Raw genomic sequence first — 20,130 nt, 5'->3', positions numbered from 1 at the left:
TCTAGCTTGCTTATTCCAATTTATGTAAATTTGAAACACTGAAGTAACAAAAGTAGAAATTGAATAGAGAATGAGAACTCATGAAAATGTACACTCTGCCTACATCAGTAGGAGTGTGCATTTATAATCTAGAACACTATTTAATCTTAGTCCAGTTGTAGATTACAATCAAGTAGAGTCTCAAAAGAAAAAAATCGTAACTAATGTGTGGTGGTATCCAGGTGTTAACTAGACTTACTTTGATAATTACTTCTCAACATATAGATATATCAAATCATTATGTTGAACACCTAAAACCAATACTTTTAGGTCAATTATATCTCAACTAAAAAATTTTTTAAAAATCAAGTAGTCTGGACATCCCATCTATTGCTTTTGGGGTTGGTCTCTATTCTGGGATTATTTCAATAGTTTCACTTCTCTAAGTGCCAAGAAAAAGTTAAAATTGCAAAACAGGATCATTCTGTCATTCTTTATCTAGATCCTCGCACAATTTTTTTTCTCTATGTTAAATGCTTCTTTAGAAAAGGAAATACACAGGATTAGTTCCTCTTTTATTGCTTCCAACAGGAGCTCCACCATGGAAAGCTCCCTCCCCTTCCATTTTGCAAGCCTCAACAAGTCTGTTGCTGAGTCAGAACCTCCTTTTTTCCCTGATGTGAGAAATCTCCCTTAAAAACTCATAAAGGCTTAGGAAATGCTTAAATTTGAGTCTCCCTGGAAGTGGGGTTAGAGGGGGGAGGCAGGGACGGAAGAGTCAGAGCAAATATGGCGGGCTGAAGTCCTACACACAGCAGTCCTGATGATGGCACATTAAATGGTTTTATGAAATACGAAGACTTGGCCCAGGGTTACCATGGGAGTTCGCCTCCTAACCTATTATACGCATTTATGTGTGTAGACAGCCACACGGAGCCCGGTTAAGTTCCTGGGACTTTGCTCCTCATTGCCCAAGTGAAAACGTTTGGTGTACAGCCAGGCTTCATGTTTGCCCTGCAGAAAATACGTTCCAGCGGCTGCAGAAGGTCCAAACAGCATGCCGCATGAGAAGCTAAAAACAAGCCTGAGAAGGCGCTTTCTGGGGCGACGACGAGAGCTCCAAGTAGGGGACGTGTGGGGCACGAGGTGTGGAGAGAGCCGCTCAGCGGTCTGCAAGGCCGGCAGCGCCCACAGGACCTACTGGTCTAAGGACCACCGGGCTGAGCCCCGAAGGGCGGGAAGGGCCACTGTCCCGGCTGCGCTCGCAAAGTGTAGGCCTCCACGCGACCGCGGTGACTGGAAGCCAATCCCAGTCGGGTTCCCCGCCTCAGTTTCCCACGCGGGGCACCACAGCCCCAACAAGCTCGCGTACCAGTGGCCAAGTCTCATGTGACCGAGGGAGGGATCGGGGTGACAGGAAGGAGGCGGGGCCGCGAGGGCGACGGGGGCGGGACGGAGCGCGTGCGACCCAGGGCAGCCTCTGCGCAGAACCCGCGCCGGGAGGGGCCGTTGCCCAGAAACGGTCGGCGCCGCCCGCGCGCGCTCGCCCTAGTGCGCGCGCGCGGCGGGCTCCTAGACCGGAGTCAGCTGCCCACTGCAGCCACAGACCTCTCCTTTTCCCTAGATGCCGAAGGGGCCCGAGGAGACACGCCGCTCGCTCCCGCGCTCCCCCTCCCTCCTGGGAGAACAAGCGCGCCCGGGCCAAGTCTGCATATTAATGAGGGGCGGGGCGGGGCGGGGGCGGGGCAGCGGGGGCGCGGCGGCCTCGCGCCCGCGCGTGCCGGGACGCACCGCGGGGGGGCGGTGCGATTGTGAGGTGGCGCTGACGCACGTTCCGGAGTTCTTAAGCCGGGAGGGCGGCGGCGGCGGCAGCGGCGGTGGCGGTGCCCGAGCCGGACTCGGGAGGCGGCGGTGATTGCCGCGAGGGCTGGAGGGGCCGAAGTAGGTGCCCCTGGCTCAGTCACGGTGTCCCTCTCACTGACTCCCCCTTTTTCCACCACGGCAGTGCCGCCCCAGATTCGGCAGCTTCCTAGGCGGGGCAGCGGACGGGGTGCGTCTCCTCCCGCTGCCGCCGGCCTGATAAATGAGGGACTTCGGGTTTGGGGTGTTGCAGACCGCCCCGCTCCGAAGCAGCAGCCCTGGGTCACTATTCAGCAGCGGGACGTACAATCCCTACGCCGTGGGGCCCGCCACGGCCGCCGCCCCGCAGTCCTCCGCCACGCCCTTCGGCCCGCTCTCGCCGCCGCCGTTGCCTGTCACCGGCATCTCGGAGGCCGCCTCCCCCTTTCCTATCCTCGGCTGCGGCGGCGCGGGCAGCTCAGCCGCTGCCGCTTCCTCTTCCTCCCCGTTCCTGGCGCATCAGCAGACCATGCAGGATGAGCTGCTGCTGGGGCTGACACAGCAGCCGGCGCGGCCGCTCTCGGGGGCGGCGGCCGCGGAGAAACTCCCCAACCACCACCCCGGCGGCGGCACGAACGCGGGTGTGACCCACCTCCTCCCCTCCCAGGACTTCAAACCGAGTCTGCACCACCCCTCCTCCTCCTCCGCCTCCTCCTGCTGCTGCTGCCGCACCTCCTCCCCGCAGGACTTCAGTAAGCGGCAGCAGCAGCAGCTGAGCTGCCAGAAGAGGAAAGAGTTCAGCCCTCCCCACCTTCCCCACCCTCCGGACTCGAAGCCGCCGCCGCCGCTCCACTGCCCCGGCCGGTTCAGTCCGCCGCCACCGCCGCCGCCACCGCCCGGCCCGCTCCTCCAGCCGGCGCAGCTCGCCCAGCGCCAGCAGCCACAGCAGCAGCAGCAATTCAGCGTACCGCACCCGCAGCACCTCCCGCCGCAGGATTTCGCCCAGCGGCAGCTCCCGGCCGATCTGCCCCCGCTCCCGCAGCTCCAGCCCTCGCCGCCCGCAGCCCCGCGGCGCCGCCACGGAGGCGCGGGCAGCCCTCGCAAGACCCCGGCCGCGGGCGAGGGCAGCGCCACCGAGCCCCCCAATGCGGGCTTGGCCCCCTCGACGCCGCCGGTGAACCCCGCGCCGGGCTCCATGGAGTCCCCCAACCACCCTCTGCTCAACAGTCCCAGTAACCTCCTGCCCGGCGGGGCGCTCGGCGCGGGCGCCTTCAGCAGCCTGCAGAGCCCGGACCTTCCGCACCCGGGCGGCGGCGGGGGCGGGGGGCCCCCCGGAGGCGGAGGGGGAGGCGGCTCCGCGTCGCCGCCGCCACTGCCCGGCTTCGGCACCCCCTGGTCGGTGCAGACCGCTTCGCCGCCGCCGCCCCAACCCCAACAGCCGCCGCCGCCCCAGCAGCAGCAGCCGCCTCCGCCCCAGCAGCCGCCGCAGCCGCAGCCGCAGCAGCCCGGCTCTTCGGCCGCCACCCCGGGTGGCGGCGGCGGCGGCGGCGGCGGCGGCTCGCTCAGCGCCATGCCGCCGCCCAGCCCCGATTCAGAGAACGGCTTCTACCCCGGGCTGCCGTCGTCCATGAACCCGGCCTTCTTCCCGAGCTTCTCGCCCGTGTCCCCGCACGGCTGCGCGGGACTCAGCGTGCCGGCGAGCGGCGGTGGCGGCGGCGGCGGCGGCAGCGGGTTCGGCGGCCCCTTCTCGGCTGCCGCCGTGCCCCCGCCGCCGCCGCCCGCCATGAATTTACCTCAGCAGCAGCCCCCGCCGCCCGCGGCGCCGCAGCAGCCGCAGAGCCGGAGGTCTCCCGTCAGCCCGCAGCTCCAGCAGCAGCACCAGGCGGCGGCTGCCGCCTTCCTGCAGCAGAGGAACTCCTACAACCACCACCAGGTACGGCGGACGGCGGCCCGGCTGCGCCGCGGGGCCGGGACGGGGACGACGAGGGCTACTCGCCCATGCGAGAGTGGGACTGGTGGCGGGGGTCGGGGGACGGAGACGGGTGACAGGACTCGGACACCAGTCCCCGGCGGGCGGGCGGGCAGTGGCCACCGTGGGCTACGAGGCTCGGGTAAGGGGCTCACGCTGGAAGTCGCCCCGGCCGGGCGCCCCCTCGAACGCCCGGAGCGGCGGTGGGGGTTGGGGTAGGGGCCGAATGGCGCCCGGACCCAGGGCGGCGGAGGCGACGGACTGGCGCGCCCGCTCGGCGGTCCCTCGCAGCGGGCGCCCCTGACCCAGAGGGCCGCGGTTCTCGATCCGCAAGCCCGGGAGACGAGGCGAGGACGGGCGGGGGACGAGGGGCCCGCGGGCTCCGGTGGCAGCCTCCGACGAGCGGCCGTGGGAAACGAACTTGGGAAGGAGGAACATGATCACCGCAGACGGTTCGTGTGGGGAGCCGGTGACTCTTCCCGGACGTCCAATGAGGGGATGGACGGAAGGGCTTAAAGTCTGTTTCATTCTGCACCGGCCGGCGCAAGGTCTGGCTGGGGAGGGGGTGGCCGGCCGCGACAACCGGCCGGGACGCCCTGCCCGCCGCGCAGCTGCGCGGGCCGAGGGCCGAGGATCGGGAGAGCCCAGGCAGCAGCGCCGCGGGCTCGGTCCCGAGCTGTCAGACGAGTGGAGAGAGGAGCCTGCCCGCGGGGGCTGACTTGGTTACAGCCGAGACGCTCCGAAATTGGGGAGATTGGGTTAGTTTCTGCGCCTCTTCTTGTGTTAGGAATATTTGGTGGCTTTTAAAGACAAAACTAAACTTGAATCCGGGGTTCGTGTTATATACCTCGAAGAGAGGACTCCCCTTTTGGGGGGGGTGGCCTTACCTTTTCTTGAATTTGAGGTGTGTATATTTTAAGTGGGTAGTGCAATTACGAAATGACACCGGGCAGGTTTTTTTGTTTTTGTTTTTGTTTTTGTTTTTTTTTATTCATCCGGGTCCTTTCTGATTCAAGCTCTTGTTTTGTTATCTTCTCAATACAATGTTTGAATGACCGCTGGGCTGGTTAATGGACACTGAAAGAGTATTTTGTTGTTCTTTTTTGATCGAGTCAACATTTATTGTAGTGATTAATGTGTTTAAGGTCATTTTCGTGATTAAGGTTTGAGAGAGGAGCAAAATTGGACCTTCACCAGTGCCTGCTTACTCCTATAACTTTTTCCATTGTGACCAGTTAAAGTTTTCAAGGGCTAACCTTTTAAAAGGTGAATACTATCTAACCAAAGTAACAGTTAAGAGTTTATTTAAATCAACCGGAGTAACAGTTAACAGTTTTTATTTTAAATCACTGGTGTCTCCCGGAGAAACGAGAACGTGGCCTATGAGGATTAAAAATACGGAATTTTGAAATAATATTCCACTTTCCTATGATTTCCATAATCTCGAGCAGTTAGTTATCTTTTGTGTGTCAGGGTCTTAATTTTTTAAACTGGAAGCTTGCCACAGAAAATTATTTATAGATAGTTTTATATTCTTAGAGCCATGATATGGAACATTAGAAGACAGTATACCATGATTCATATTTAACTATAATCTGCTTCTTGTCAAAAGATGGTTCTTACAGTGAGGTTTAAGAGGTCACATAGCTGTCATACGGAATTTTAGATCACTGGAAGAGAACTTGATTACTGTACCAATAAGGAAAGTAAGGCCCCTCAGGAATGAAGTGATTTGTTCATGGTCCCTGAGCTATACCTTTGAACTATATGGAGGGGGCAGTGTATATTCATGATTGTATTGGCATTTTTTAAATAGGTACTATAGATCAAGTTCTTTTTTTTTTTTCACCTTCTAAGAAGGAAGTTTTATTTTAAGTATACTTCTACAAGCTTATTTACTTACAGCAACTGCATAGTCCATAATTCCTTTAGCTAAATGTTAGCTATAAGCTTACTGATAACGTAATTGCTAGAAAATAATACTTTTCAAAAACTTACAGTAATTGCCTCTTGGTGGGTTCTCAGCTTTTTTTTGTCATAGGTTCTAGTTTGGAGTATAAATTACTTTTGAAAATGAATGAACCAAATGGAGATTTGTGTTAAGATCTCTACCAGAATAATCAAAGCATATAGTTGTTTATTTTTAGTATATCTCAGTGGATCCACCTATGGGTGACATCCGATAATTGCTCAACTGTTCATGGATAATTAAGTTAAAAAACAATAAAAACACTTTAAAAGAAAGTACATTAAAGTTGGAATAAAATACATTGAAAGTTAAATAAACAATATAAAGAAGACCTATTTTCTATACTGTCCCTATACTAAAAGGCGTTTTTAGTTCATGCAAGAAAACACCACCAAATGTTACCATTATCTACTGTCGCAGTGGTGCAATTTGTTTTGGAATCATAAAGTCTAAATATTTTATTCTTGTCATTACTCATACCTTTATTAATTAAGGACCATATTTTTGGTTGTATGCCTAGCAGAATATGGTTGTTTTGCGATCACAATGTAGGTTACATCTTTAGGAATCTTCAAAGTTAATTTCAATTTTCAAGTATTTTTTTTTTCTTCTTACATATACGATTCTGAAAGGGAAGAAAAGTAATTGCATGGTTCTATTTTAATAATTGTCATGAAATATCTGCTTGGTTCATTATAATTTAAAGTGGGCTAGAGAATGAAAACTCACCTCGCATTAAATGAATGTGTTTTTATATAGCAAGATCTCAAACCTACTACTTTTATAACCTGTTAAGATAGATTCTGTTGCCTTTAGAGATTTTAAGATTATATATATTCTTAGCGTGGGCCTAAATTTGAGTTTGAATTATAAACTCTTTAAATGCCTGTAATTTAAACAGATGTGTTTTTCTCAGCCTCTTCTGAAACAATCTCCTTGGAGCAACCATCAGAGCAGTGGCTGGGGCACTGGAAGTATGTCCTGGGGAGCAATGCATGGCAGAGATCATCGTAGAACTGGAAACATGGGAATTCCAGGAACTATGAATCAGATATCTCCATTGAAGAAACCATTTTCTGGTAATGTCATAGCACCACCGAAATTTACTCGCTCTACTCCATCACTGACTCCAAAATCTTGGATTGAAGATAATGTGTTCAGAACAGACAACAATAGTAATACACTCTTACCCTTACAGGTAAGAATGGTATGTAAATGGTCTTATTTCTAATGTTTATTATTCAAAGTAAGAAATTGGGTGGTGGTGGTGGTGGTAGTGTGGTAAAAGTAACAGATTAAAACATTAAAAAGCTTTTATTTTTAAGCATATAATTTAATTGACAAAGGATAAAGTATTTATGTAGAGAAAATTGAGACTAAAAAAATTCTCTAAACATACAGTAGAAAAGAAGCTTCATAAAATCTAGAAAAACCTGCTGTATTTCTTAAATATATGTTGAAGCTTTTAATTGGCAGCTCAAGAATGCCTTAATTTATTTATCTTTAATAGGCCACCAAAATGAATTTCTTCTCCAGTATAGCTAAACTAAAATGTTAAGTAATTGTGCATAGATTTGACTGTCATCAGCTGTGTGTGTGTGTATGTGTGTGTGTGTGTGTGTGTGTGTGTGTGTGTGTGTATATATATATATTAGAATATGCTTAGTACAGCTGGGATTATGGCAAAATAATATTAGGGCTTTTTGCATCAACTTAAAATTTGTCCTCCCTGGTTCAGTGACTATTTTTTTTCTAAATGTGGCCTAATAGTTATGATGATTAGACCTTTTTTTTTTTCAGATCTTTTAATGTTTTACAGATATTCTAGCTAATAAAGGTCCCTATAATTATTTAAAATGAGGTTTTTGTCCCCCTAAGACTTTTAAAGGACTAAAGATACAAGATAGAAGGAACTTGATTGTTTTTTGTTTTCTTTCTTACCTTTTTTTTTTTTTTTTTGTGGGTGGTTGTGGGGAAGAGAACTGCTTATTTCTGATGAAAACTTCTATGCTATTGAAGGTGAGATCTAGTTTGCAGTTACCAGCTTGGGGCTCAGATTCACTCCAAGATAGTTGGTGCACTGCAGCCGGAACATCCAGAATAGACCAGGTAGGCTGCACAGTGTATATTTTTCAGGATTATGACTAGGAGTTTAGTGTTTATATTATGAGTAAGATTTATTATTTACTTTCCAGATATACCTTTTTAAGTATATGTCAAAGAACATTAAAGCAATTTATTTTTAAAAGGTCACTTATTTAATATAAAATGCTTCATTTTCAAATTTATAAGTAATTCATAACTATCTTATATTTCCAAAACAGAATTTGTTTTTGGAAAAAGGAATTATATACCCAAGAGCACCTGACTTTAAACATCAGTCAAACTTAACAGATTTTATCTTTCAGAATTATTTTCAGTTGGGGACAAAATCATATATTCAATTTTACATTTCATCAGTGTTTTACAGAATTTTTTAGTAAATTTTTGTCACAAAATCTACATTTGTCTTGAGGTATATTTCTAAAGAGGTCCTGGCTTCAATTATTTTATCTTTAAGAAAAACTTCATGAATAATATTTTTTTATTTTAAAATTTGTTACCACTGTTGTATACTTACCTTCTTCCAAATAATGTTTCCTATAGAAAAACCCTAAATCAAAAAGCTAGGAATCGGTCTTAAATTTCCTTTAAGCCCTTTGTGGTTACAAAATGCTATCTCTTTTCCTGCAGACTAAATTTGAATTCATACTGGGTACCGGTGATGAGAATTATTACAGGACAAGTAGAAAACTCAGTCCTACATGAGGATTCTTTACTGCAGAGCTGAAGCTTGAATGAGCATAGAATTGACATTGTGGGAGCCTACTGAATGGAGCTATGTTATCTTTAGCTAAGGCTCTTCCTTAGTTAATTTATCAACATGAGATGATTTTACAAGTAAGGACTCTATAAATAGATTAATAATATGTTTGTCAATAGCTTTCAAACCTGGAGCATTAGCATTAACTTCAGTAATCTATTATTAGCAGTTATTTTAGACAAGTCCTAATTCTTTACCAAAATGGTCCTACCAGGATTGCCACATAGAAATAAGTAGTTATCTCATGTAATTTGTGACTTATTGTTTTATTAATAATTTAAGTTAGCTATCCATCTATTTCTATGCTCTTCTCCACTCTGGCCTAGTTAGGCCATATTAGTGACATTTTTATGGTAGCACTTTTATATTGTTCAAATTGAATACGTAAATGTCTAGGAGATGGTATTTTAGAAGAGGAAAATTATGATAATCATTTTGAAGGTGGCAAGGGATGTGTTTCTAGAGAGGAAAAGACAATTATTTGAAGAGCATGGGCAAGAAAGAAGCAAGAGGACACATGAGGGATATTTAACTATGGAGAAGAGAGAAGACAGATTAGCTGTCATACGGGGACAATGTTGAGAGGGGTCATATGTTGAGAAATGTGGTTATTGAGATGGTTTCAGTTAGTGGAGGGCTAGAGAGTAGATAGAGGTGATAATGAAAGGGAAGTCAGCCCCTGGGCTGCTATAAGATGAGGGTCTCTAGCGCTCCTAATTAGATTTCAGTCAAAGCCACTCTGTTCTTACCTGTTTTAGGTAAATTTATTTTATATAAAAGGATTTAGGTGTTTAAAGGTAATTTTTTTTTTTTTTTTTTTTGGCTAACTGCTGAGATATTGGCATTCCCTTTGGTCCCTTGCACCAGAGGTGTGATTTGATGAAGTTGAAGAGCGTGGTGAAGAAAAAGATAGTGGGAAGTGAACTGAACTAGAGGAAAGAGGTCTGAAACCTGAACCTTCTTCCCTTTTCTCAGCCCTTACGACATCTGAGGATACAGTCTATGGGCTTTCATGTCTTTGGGTCATAGTTTCCTTATCTATAAAAGGAGAACCTTGAACTAGATCATGAAAGGTCTTTCTAGCCAGCTTTTATACTTTCTCTGATCTATTTTGGCCATTTCTTTTCCTCCCTGTGCACACCACCCCCACCCCCCATACACACACACTTTAGTTTTAGAATACAAAGGTTCTGGTTTATTGGGGAGAAAGGGAGGGAATTGGATTGAGGCAGTCAAGGGATAGTGTATGACCTCCCAAATGGTCTTAAAATCAATGTGTTTCTTTCTTTTGAGGACTTTAAGGGTACCTACAATACAAAATTTGTTTTGTATTTCTGTCTTTCTATAAAAGGTTGAGGTATTTGAAGTTGAGGTTCTTAAAAATACAGCAACAGCTACAAACTTCAATTGGTGTCTCAAACCACTGGATAGTTCCTCACTATTTGGCAAAGTTAAAATTATCTGGGGCAATATTTTCATTCTGACTTTTCTTTTTCATTATATAGAACATTTTAATACTAACATATCTCAGTTAAAAAATACATTATTTTAAAACATTTAACTTTTTATTTCTTTTAGTTTCAAATTGATTAGGCATAAAAAATATATTAAATTCTAGAACTGGAGTCTTAGTTCCTATACTTGGATACTTGAGGCCTTACCTATACCCAAGAACTGGACATGTAGTTAACATTCAGCAAATAGGAAAGAAATAGTTTTGCAGATTGGTTTTACTCAGTTACATATAAAATTTTTGATTGGCATTTCCTTACTTCAAATAATTATCTTCTTATGGAAAAGCTCCAAATTCAAAACTTTTAAAAACAAAAGTAATTCAAGGTAAAGTCACGTTTCTGACTTTAAAATGAATTTTTAGGTATTTATGTTAATTTCTTTAAAACTAGGAGTACTTTTCTTTAAAATGCTGGTAGGTAGTTACCCCTGCAAGAAGTCATACTCCAATATATGAATTCTAATTGCCTTAAAATTGAATTTTCAATTAGCTATTGGGATTCTAATATATTCATTAATACTTGAATATTTTAAATCAAAAAGTGAATATTTTAAATAAAAAAAATAAATATACTGGTAGCTAAGATTATTACTTACAGGTTTATGTATGGTACATCAGTTTTCTGTAAACAAAGCAACAAAATGCCTTTAAAGGTGTAATATAGCTGTGAAGCCTTATAAGATGGATGTTGGCCTGTCCTCTAGCTAAGAGATTATCAATATATTCAATTGTAGATTTTTGTTCCTGTGGAAGTTCTTGAGCATGTCACATAAACTACCTTGAATTAATTGACGATATGTCCCACCAGTCTTTGATATATAGACTGTTATATGAGAACATGATAGATGATAATAATGAGGGCCTCTCAGAAAAATACATTATTTGGTGTCTTTATTCACTTTACACAAAAAACAATATATAGTAGCAGACCAAATCTAATTTTTCATTTAATAGAGCACTCCTTAAATTGTGGTTCTTAAATGAGATGTACCTCAAGGGGCATTGGTAGCCAACAAACTGTTAACACTTACTGAAAATGAGAAAGAATGGGTTCTTTTGTACCTGCTTAGGTAATGGATGCTTTTTAAGTTTCGTATCCTGCATTCAGTTCTTTAACTGTACTTGATACATTCTTATACACATATTTTCTACTTGCCTTTCCATTTAATCCTGTGGATACTAGTATAGCTTTAGGTATTTCAGGCCTTTAAAATTTTTTTTTTTAATTTTTGTTCAGAGTCACTGTCATAGCACTTTGTCAAGGTTCAGATTAATAAAGGAAGTTTCAAAAAAAATGTGTGTTCGTTATGTATATGGTAGTGTTTTAATTATCCTGGGGACATATGGAGAGAAATTCTGTTCTTTGCCTTTGAGAAGGTGCAAGTCCATTCGAATGAAGAAGGGGTGTCTGTGTGGAACAACCAGAGACTGGTAAGAGGGAGTAGGAGACCGAAGACATTGTGCAGTAAGACAGTAGCATGTCATCTGCTGCTAATTCAGTAGAGTGCAGTAGCAGTATGTCATCAAGAATGTAAAATCAGTATTTACTGAAGATTGAGGACAATACAGTGAGTTTGTACAACTTTGTTATTTTAAAGCAAAAATTGGAAAACTCAACACAACACTGCAACAAAAGCTGACCTTTCTACTTAGAAGGATATTTGTTAAAGCATCTGATATATCTTTAAATATGACAGTATAGGGTTTTCCTATAATCCATCTCCCTTTTCTTTAGGTGGATATTTCATTTTCAAGAGGAAAATGTTCTGTTTGATCACTCCTTTTGAAATGAGAGTTTTGAATATATCAAAGTAAAAATATAACATCCCATTGAAAAGTCCTATTTTAATTAAGCTCAAGTTCTTTTTGTTGTACTAATTTTAATATTCTTGACCTCTTTATTTTTTAGCATGTCTAATCTTTTTTTAAGTTCCTTCTTTAGGATTACTTTGTTCTTTCTGCATTTTCAGTCTTTCTAGGACTGTATTGTTGCTTCTCTAAGTCTTTATGGCAAATGTCTGGGTTTATGAAAGTAATAAAATATTATAATAGATTATAGTTTTCCCGAAAATGTTTTCTTCAATTTTGCCTGCTCACTGCTGTGGGATTCTGTAATCTCAGTTTCTGAAAACCCATTTAAGTTGATTCTTTGCCAGATAATTTTCATATTTTAAATAGATTGGGGTAAATTACCTCACAGAGATTCTTACTTTTGTGAAACATCTTGGCTGTTTTCAAATAGTCATGTAGTAATAGATATAAGTTACATTGCAATGATTTTCCATATGTGTGCTAATCAGTTTGGTGTGCTTATGTTTACCTTAAAATAGTTATAGGATTTACATTTAGTTTTTAAACCAGTGGCAGTTTGTGTGAAGACAAATTTTTCTAATAGCCTTATTTGTTTTGTAATCAGATTTGCTTTGTTGTTGTTTTTTTCCCAGAAGTTGTGTTCTAATCCCCATACTTTATTCAGTGGAATTATCTATACCTTTTGAAAATGAGCCTATAGGGTTTCATTAAATCTAGAAAGTCATTTTGAGTTGTCATGCGCTGTTTGCCTGCTTAAGGCTATTTTGTGTTCAGTGCTTTAGAAATCATGTGGGATATAGCTGATGCTCCCCAAGTATAAGTAAGCTTATAGTTTTATAAGAGCTTAATGTTATTTTCTTTGCTAAAGCAGGAGTGCGATTCATGATGAGAGTCTTGAAATACAAGGGAAAATAAGGGGCCTTAGGAAGTGGGCATCACTTCATGAGTTGGATGTAGATATTAAAGCTAAAGCTATATATACATGCAGATTTTTTGAATAACCACTGTCTCTTGGTTACCTAGTGGTCACCAATATTTATTGAATAGCTTGCTTATATATTTCCCTTCTTAGCTTAAATATTGCTTTAAATATGGAGTTACTTCATTAATTTTACTTTAAATTTTGCTCTAAAGCAAGATCACACTACTTGAATGGAATTAGTGTGTGAACAGGAAAAAAAAAAGGCATGAGAAACATCATAACATCATTTGTTATGTTACGCTATGTTAAGTATAATGGTAATACTTACCATTAATTAAGTTCATAGGTCCACTGTGATGGGGTATAGTCTGATTCCATTCAAAAAACAGCAGCCTGAGAAGATACCCCTGAACCATGCATGTTTTCTTTGCAAGAATTTAAGGTAAATAGAATATAAAGTATTTCTAATATATCTTAGAACCTGTAGTACCTGAGGGTTTTTTTTAGTTAATTATATATATAATTTTTATCATGATAGCTTACATTTTTTAATCATATTTTAAATATGTTTTAATATATCTTGCCTTAGTTTTGTCAGTTAACATCTAAGTACCTATTCCATGGAGAATTCTAAGAAGACATAATGGTCCTAAAATGTCTTTGCCCTCACAGAGCTCAACTCTAACTTTTTTTTAGGTAAAAAAAAAAATTTGCAAAGTTTTTATAGTAGAGATAAAGTACTACTCATTCAATAAACATTTGAGAGCTAGCTATATTCCATAATTAGAAGGTCCCTACTTCTAATTAACTTAGTTTAGTTAGTAAGGCAGGAAAATCAACAAATTAGTTACGAACATAATATAGTAGAAGCACTGAAATGGAAATATTTGAATTACTAAAATTGTATGTCATTTTTGCCCAAGGGCCATGCTGTCTTCTCTTCCAGTTTTATTTCATTTATTACCTAGTACTTTGAGTCTTTTGCTTTTCTGTATTTTTAAGGTGGAATTTAGGCATTGTCTAGTCTGAAACAGTTTTTTTTTCTTTTCGAGAAGATGGAACAGAGCCTATAAAGGTTTAGTAGCTTACTCAAGATCAAGAGGCTCTGCACTTCTTAAAGTATTATCGCTGGACTAGATATCTTAAGTATCACCTGGGAACCTATTGTAAATACAGATTTTCAGGGGCCACTCTCAACCTGCTGAATTTCAGACTCTGAACAGAGTCCCAGAAATCTGGGTTCCAGCGATCTGTGTGTTTGGCAACCCTTCCAGATGATTCTGAAGCATGTTCAAGTGAAAGAACCACTATTCTAGTTCAGTGATTCTCTGTGCCTCCCCCACCAAGCAAAGTCATTGTTAGTGATGTAAAAATAAAGTAAGGAGTACCAATACAGCTGTATGGTGATAAAGCTGGAGTAAGAGCAACTGGTCTAGCAGTCCACCATTTTAGTATTACTTTACACACTTCTAAATTCCAACAACAATTTGTTTAGTCTACAACACTGATTCTGGCCCCCTGGCTTTAAAAGCTCACAGCCCTGATTCATTTACTCTGTTTGATGGAGCAAATAAAACAACATATTTTCAGGAAAAGCTTTTTGTGTTTTTCTTTAGCTTCCTAAAAGACTGACTCTGAATCGTCTCTGGATTATGGACTCCTATGGAAAACTGATGAAGCCCTTTTCTTCAGGAAAAAAAAAAAATGTGTACACACACATACAGAATATTATATATAATCTCGGAGATTTCATGGTCATTCTTGAAGTTCACAGACTTGGGCTAAGAAGTGCCTAATTATGATTTCTGTGGAGACCATTTTCCCCCATTTTTCTTGCTCTTCCATTTTCTTTTTAAGTATCAAACATTTTTTGAGAGTTAGAAATGGCCTGCCCTTCCTCTCTTTCATGTACAAATACTTGTACAAACACCAACACACATTTAAGTGGGTGGGAGTCATCACTGACATTTTGATGATTTAAGGGGCCTGGGCCAGAGCTTGCTGTGGTAGTTCCCCATGTGTATTTGTTCAAGTACATTGAGGATGTGTTGGGCAGAAAAACAGTATAAATTAATAGGCATTAAAGAATCAAATTCCTTCTGGTAAGTAGATTGACAGATTTAACATACAGCAAACAAGACCTCCATCTACAAAAAGACTTTGTTCTGGAACTTGAGGTAGGAAACTTGTTGAGATGAGACTACTTTCCACTCTCTTCCCTCCATCCCTGCCTTCTTTGCAGGGTGTGGAGGAAAAGAAGATTTAGAAATGCAGAGACCAATATGTGAGGACTTCAGGGAGCAAGATTTGGATATAAGTATTCGAGGTGTTAGTCTTTGTTCTGATAGTAGTTCATGCTTTTGAAATATCAAAACTGTATAGGATGTTTATGTATTATTGTGAAATTCTGACTGGTCAAGTAATGTACACTGTTTGATAGATATTTAAAGTATGGTGCCATGATGGGATTAATTCCTTTCCCCTGAACTATTTATTTTTTAAATGCTGGTGTCTTCCTAGACATATGAGAAAAGCTTAGAAGTTAAATAACAACTAAAAACGCTTTGTGTATAACATTTCGGCAATCTTTATAAGTTGAGGTAACAATAGAAATTATTTTACTCTATTAATACTTCCAGTGAAATAAGATTACTCTTGATGTGTGTTTTTTTGAGATGAATATAGTAAATGGAATATTCTCCAGTACAAGAGATAGAATAACTCATGGGATCCTTAGTTACTGGTATTATCTTGGAATGTAAGTGATTAGTAATATTATATTAATCAGATGTCCTATTTTATGTAAGGAGGTTTAGATGGTATATTTATCACCAGTTTTTAAAATAGCTGTATACATCATATTGAGTCTTTTTTTTTTTTTCTCTTCTAGGATCGAAGTAGAATGTATGACAGTTTGAACATGCACTCTTTGGAGAATTCCCTTATTGATATTATGAGAGCAGAACATGATCCTCTTAAGGGTAGGTGACTTTTTTTAATTTCTTATATCATGCACTGAATTGTGTTTATCTCACCTTTGTTTATATGTTTTTAGCACTAAGTAGCACCTATGTCATCTATAAGATTCTATTATGTCTGTTAATAAAAACCTTTGTGAAATGTCCTACTTTTTCCTTTGTAGCTTATTTAGATTTATGCTGATTTATGCAGAGAGAAATGTAAGCCCGGGTCTCTTGACTTGTTATCTAAGAAAAAGCCACTATTTAGAGATATTTTGCAGTTTTCTGGAGGATCTAAGTGTTTGGTATAGTCACTTTTCTAGAACTCTACCAAATATAGAATTTTTTTAAAAAATCCTTATAATACCTGAATACAATTTGCAGTGATTCCAACCTATAACTGCTCTGAGTTAACTTCTTTTCCCCAGTTTTCTTCTACTGTCATAGGTCTTTAAAGGGGGATCTTTTGTAGTAGCTTCTCTGAGGGTTTCATAAAACTTGAGGCAGATTAGGAAAAATAATCAGCTCCACCGATCAGTCTTATTGTTAACTGTATCTGACAATATTTCATTAACATACATGTTTTCATTTGTATATTGCATGTTACTAATTATTTTATATTTTTTTGTATAATATATCCCGTTGCCTTTTATATTCATGGCGAAAATCTGGCAAACTGTGCACTTACTTGGGTGATAAGAGATTGCTGCATAATAAGTTATCCCAAAATTTAGCAGCTTAAAATAACAACAAACATTTATTACTTCACACAGTTCTGTGGGTCAGGAACTCAGGAGCAGCTTAACTGGTTGGTTCTGGCTCAGCATCTCTCAGTGAATCAAAACCATAGGCTACTTGGTAATTTTTTCCACATTTTTAGTTCTATAAAGCCAAGTAAGAATTCCCTTGAAAGATTTAGCCTAAAATTATAGAACTTAAGTGTTGGCAGCAAGGTAGTATCTTCTTCTTCTTCTTCTTCTTCTTTTTTTTTTTTTTAAGATTTTATTTATTTGACAGAGATTGCAAGTAGACAGAGAGGTAGGCAGAAAGAGAGAGAGAGAGGGAGGGAGAGAGAGGAGGAAGCAGGCTCCCTGCTGAGCAGAGAGCACAATGCGGGGCTCCATCCCAAATCCTGGGATCTTGACCCAAGCCAAAGGCAGAGGCTTTACCCACTGAGCCACCCAGGCGCGCCAAAGCAAGGTGGTTTCTTGAGGCTGTGTTGGCAATACTGATCAGATACCTAAACATTTTGTTGTGTTTCTGGATTTTGTTTATAAAGCCATTTCCTGTCTTTTGTAATTCCTTTATTTTTAAGGAGCTTGAAAAGCTCAAGAGTTAGTGATTGGGAGAATTACCATTGCCACACACTGTTAACAAACTAATAAAGACTATTATACTTTGGGTTTTTGTGGGGATCTGGGGGGCTTCTAATCAAAACCAATCCAAATTTTTTAGTATCTGTATACTGGGGTCTTGTTGCTCTGACAGTTCTAGTTAGATCCTCTGTTTAATAATAGAATCCAGCAGTTTATGATTACAAATAAGTTTATCTATTTATTTCTTTGGCCTATCTAGAAAGAAAACTCTTAGAAATTCTTCTCCAAGATAAAGTCATTATTAACTGTTACCAGTGAATAATGAAACATTTCTCATTGTTGTTTCTCCTAGTCCTTTAAAAAGGTCTTTTGAAGATGTTAAGAGAAAACATTCTCTGCTGGAGAATTATCTCAGGTTTTCTTTTTTTCTAAAGTCTGTGTTATAATAAAACTGGAGGGAAACCTAGAAGACTTTGAAAAGAAAATGGCAACAGCCTAAGGCTAAGAGGAATTTAATAATTAAAAAAAAAAATCTCAAATGTATTCAGAACTCTTTTGTTAGGAAAATTATCTTTGGCCATGGGAAGGGAGAAAATGTGGTCAGTACCACCTTTTGGAATTATGGTAACAAATCTGTTTCTTTCTTTCTTTTTATTTTATTTTATTTTATTTTATTTTATTTATTTGACAGACAGAGATCAAAATTAGGTATATAGGCCAGAGAGAGAGGAAGGGAAGCAGGCTCCCTCCTGAGCACAGAGTCGAAGCGGGGGCTCAATCCCAGGACCCTGGCACCATGACCCTACCTGAAGTCAGAGGCTTTAACCCACTTAGCCACCGAGGCGCCCCCAAACCTCTGTTTCTAATTGCAGTATCTTACGTTCCACACTTAACTATGGGAGGGAATTAAAAGAGAAAAAAAAATTTAAAAATTGAGGCATCTTCTCTACATAGAAATAGAAATAAGACTTCTGCATATTGCCATCATAAACTTATTTAAAGTGATCCTGAAACCCAAGTGCTGCTACATATTTTTCTTTATTAGTACAGACTTCACTGCCTTCTAGGATATCCTATTGTATATCTTCCTCCTCATATTCTGATCATTGCCTATTTTCTTTGGGAGGGACCTCAGTAAACTCTGCTTAAAGCGAGGTTGTGACAAAACAGAAGCAGCCAATCTCTGAACTTTCTGCGTTTCTCCATTCCTCATCTTCAGGACAGCACTTCAGCCTCTGTCCCATCTCTTCTGTCTCATCTTTTCATTCTTTTCAGAAAATTCTGTCTTCTGTTTAATGCAAGAAAAGTCCTTTTCTTTTCTTTTTTTCGGAAAGAAAAAAAGGAATGAATCTTATTTTATCCTTTTTAAATGTTTTCAGAGAGTCTGCCATTTGCTTTGTCTTCCTTATGGGACCTAAGGGAAAGGAAAAAGGGAGTTTAGGGTAAATTTTTTTAATTTCTTCTTTCCCTTTCTATTAATGATTAAAGTTTCTAGAAAATTTTCATATAGAATATTTTCCACAGGAATTTAAGTGATGAGAGTTTATATTGTTATGTATTATGTATAATTTGTATAACAAGTTACCCCTAAGTTTAGCAGCTTAAAACAACAATAAACATTTATTATCTCACATGATTTCTGTAGGTTAGAATTTGGGAGTTAAATTAGTTGCTTGGTTCTGGCTAAGCATCTTATGAGGTAGCAGTCATGTGGAGCCTTGAATGGGGCTGGGAGTTCCTTTTCCAGGGTGGCTCACTCATGTGGCTGGCAAATTAACCCAGACCATTGGCAGGAGAACTCAGTTGCTCACCATGTGGACCCTTCCATGGTACTTCTGGAGTGTCCTCACAGTGTATTTGCTGGATCCCCCAGAGCAAAGATAAAGCTCAAAGTGAATGTCCCAATGTCTTCTATGACCTAGCTTCAGAAGTTTCATACCATGATTTCCATGACATCCTAATAGCTACATAGGCCATCCCTGCTCAGCTGGGGAGGGTTCTGCTACTCCAGAAATGTGAATACTGGGAGGCAAGTATCAGTCATTGAGGCCAACATGGAGGCTGGCTTCCACAGAGATGAAAGGCAGAAACTATAAATTTGCATTGGAAAAAACTACTCAAGGTAAGATTTAGTGTCAGCTGCAAGGAAAGCAGTGAAGCTGCTCTCTGGAATCCCAAGGAAGTCTGGCAAGTTACTGGCCTGAGAATTGACTGATAGAACTAACAAAGGGTCCTCCCAACCACACTGCAGCCCCAAATACTTCTCTACAGCTTGTTTCCATTTTCCCACCCTCAAGTGATTTTTACAGGTCAGTAGGGAACCTCCATTGTTTGATGTTAAGGTTTTGTGGTTTAACATAGCAGGTAGGAAGGGTCTTATGTCATTGTGGCTCTACAGGTGTGAAGAGACAGCAGACAAAGATGGGAGTTCTGGATGCACTTCTTCCACTAAGTGTGTCTGCTTTTATACCAGGCAGGGTCCAAGACCTTGGCGCTGTAATTGTGTAAAACATACATAGTCTCTGTTCTTGTGGGATTTATAGCCTGCTAGGGAAAGAGGGACCTTATCATATGTATAATATACATACATACATGTAATATACTTACATAATATCTATATATGTAAAATCCATGCCTCTAACCACAGAGTGTTAGAAATGCTGTGGAGTGAGATGATAAGGTGCTTGGGGAGGTAATATGTAAGGGGAGGGAAATACTTAATTTATCTGTGGAGTAAAGTAAGCTAAGACCTGAAGCTTGAACAGCCAGCACAAAGATGAAAAATATTGGGGGAAAGTGTCAACTAGACAGAGGGGCCAGGGATCATGGAAGAGCTTGTCACTTTGGAGGAACTGAAAGCAAACAAGTCCTGGCATAGCTTGAGGGCTGCCCAATGCTGATGGGATGTAACTGTTCAGCCAGCCTTAGGGAACACGTGCCATCTTTTGCTCCAGATCAGGAACACTAACACACCAGTCTATGCTTTTC

At 41.5% G+C, this 20,130-nt stretch overlaps 1 protein-coding gene across 6 annotated transcripts in view; it reads left to right on the top strand.

Moving 5' to 3' along the window:
* The first annotated feature begins 2,027 nt into the window (after positions 1 to 2,027).
* Positions 2,028 to 20,130, top strand: part of CPEB2 (cytoplasmic polyadenylation element binding protein 2) — a 71,436-nt gene continuing 53,333 nt past the window's right edge. For 2 of the 6 annotated variants that reach the window (XM_044226102.1, XM_044226101.1), the window contains exons 1-4: positions 2,028 to 3,751; positions 6,673 to 6,954; positions 7,776 to 7,865; positions 15,757 to 15,847. In XM_044226102.1, coding sequence (XP_044082037.1) covers positions 2,063 to 3,751; positions 6,673 to 6,954; positions 7,776 to 7,865; positions 15,757 to 15,847 — 2,152 coding nt within the window. In that variant the 5' untranslated portion in view covers positions 2,028 to 2,062. Of the gene's footprint in view, positions 3,752 to 6,672; positions 6,964 to 7,775; positions 7,866 to 15,756; positions 15,848 to 20,130 lie in introns of all 6 variants that reach the window. The other 4 variants (XM_044226106.1, XM_044226104.1, XM_044226105.1 and 1 more) reach the window with 2 other exon arrangements.

Source organism: Neovison vison, chromosome 11 (assembly GCF_020171115.1).
Source record: "Neovison vison isolate M4711 chromosome 11, ASM_NN_V1, whole genome shotgun sequence".
Lineage (NCBI taxonomy): Eukaryota > Metazoa > Chordata > Mammalia > Carnivora > Mustelidae > Neogale > Neogale vison.
The sequence above is the reverse complement of the archived record's forward strand: the minus strand, read 5'-3'. Positions and strand labels throughout refer to the sequence as shown.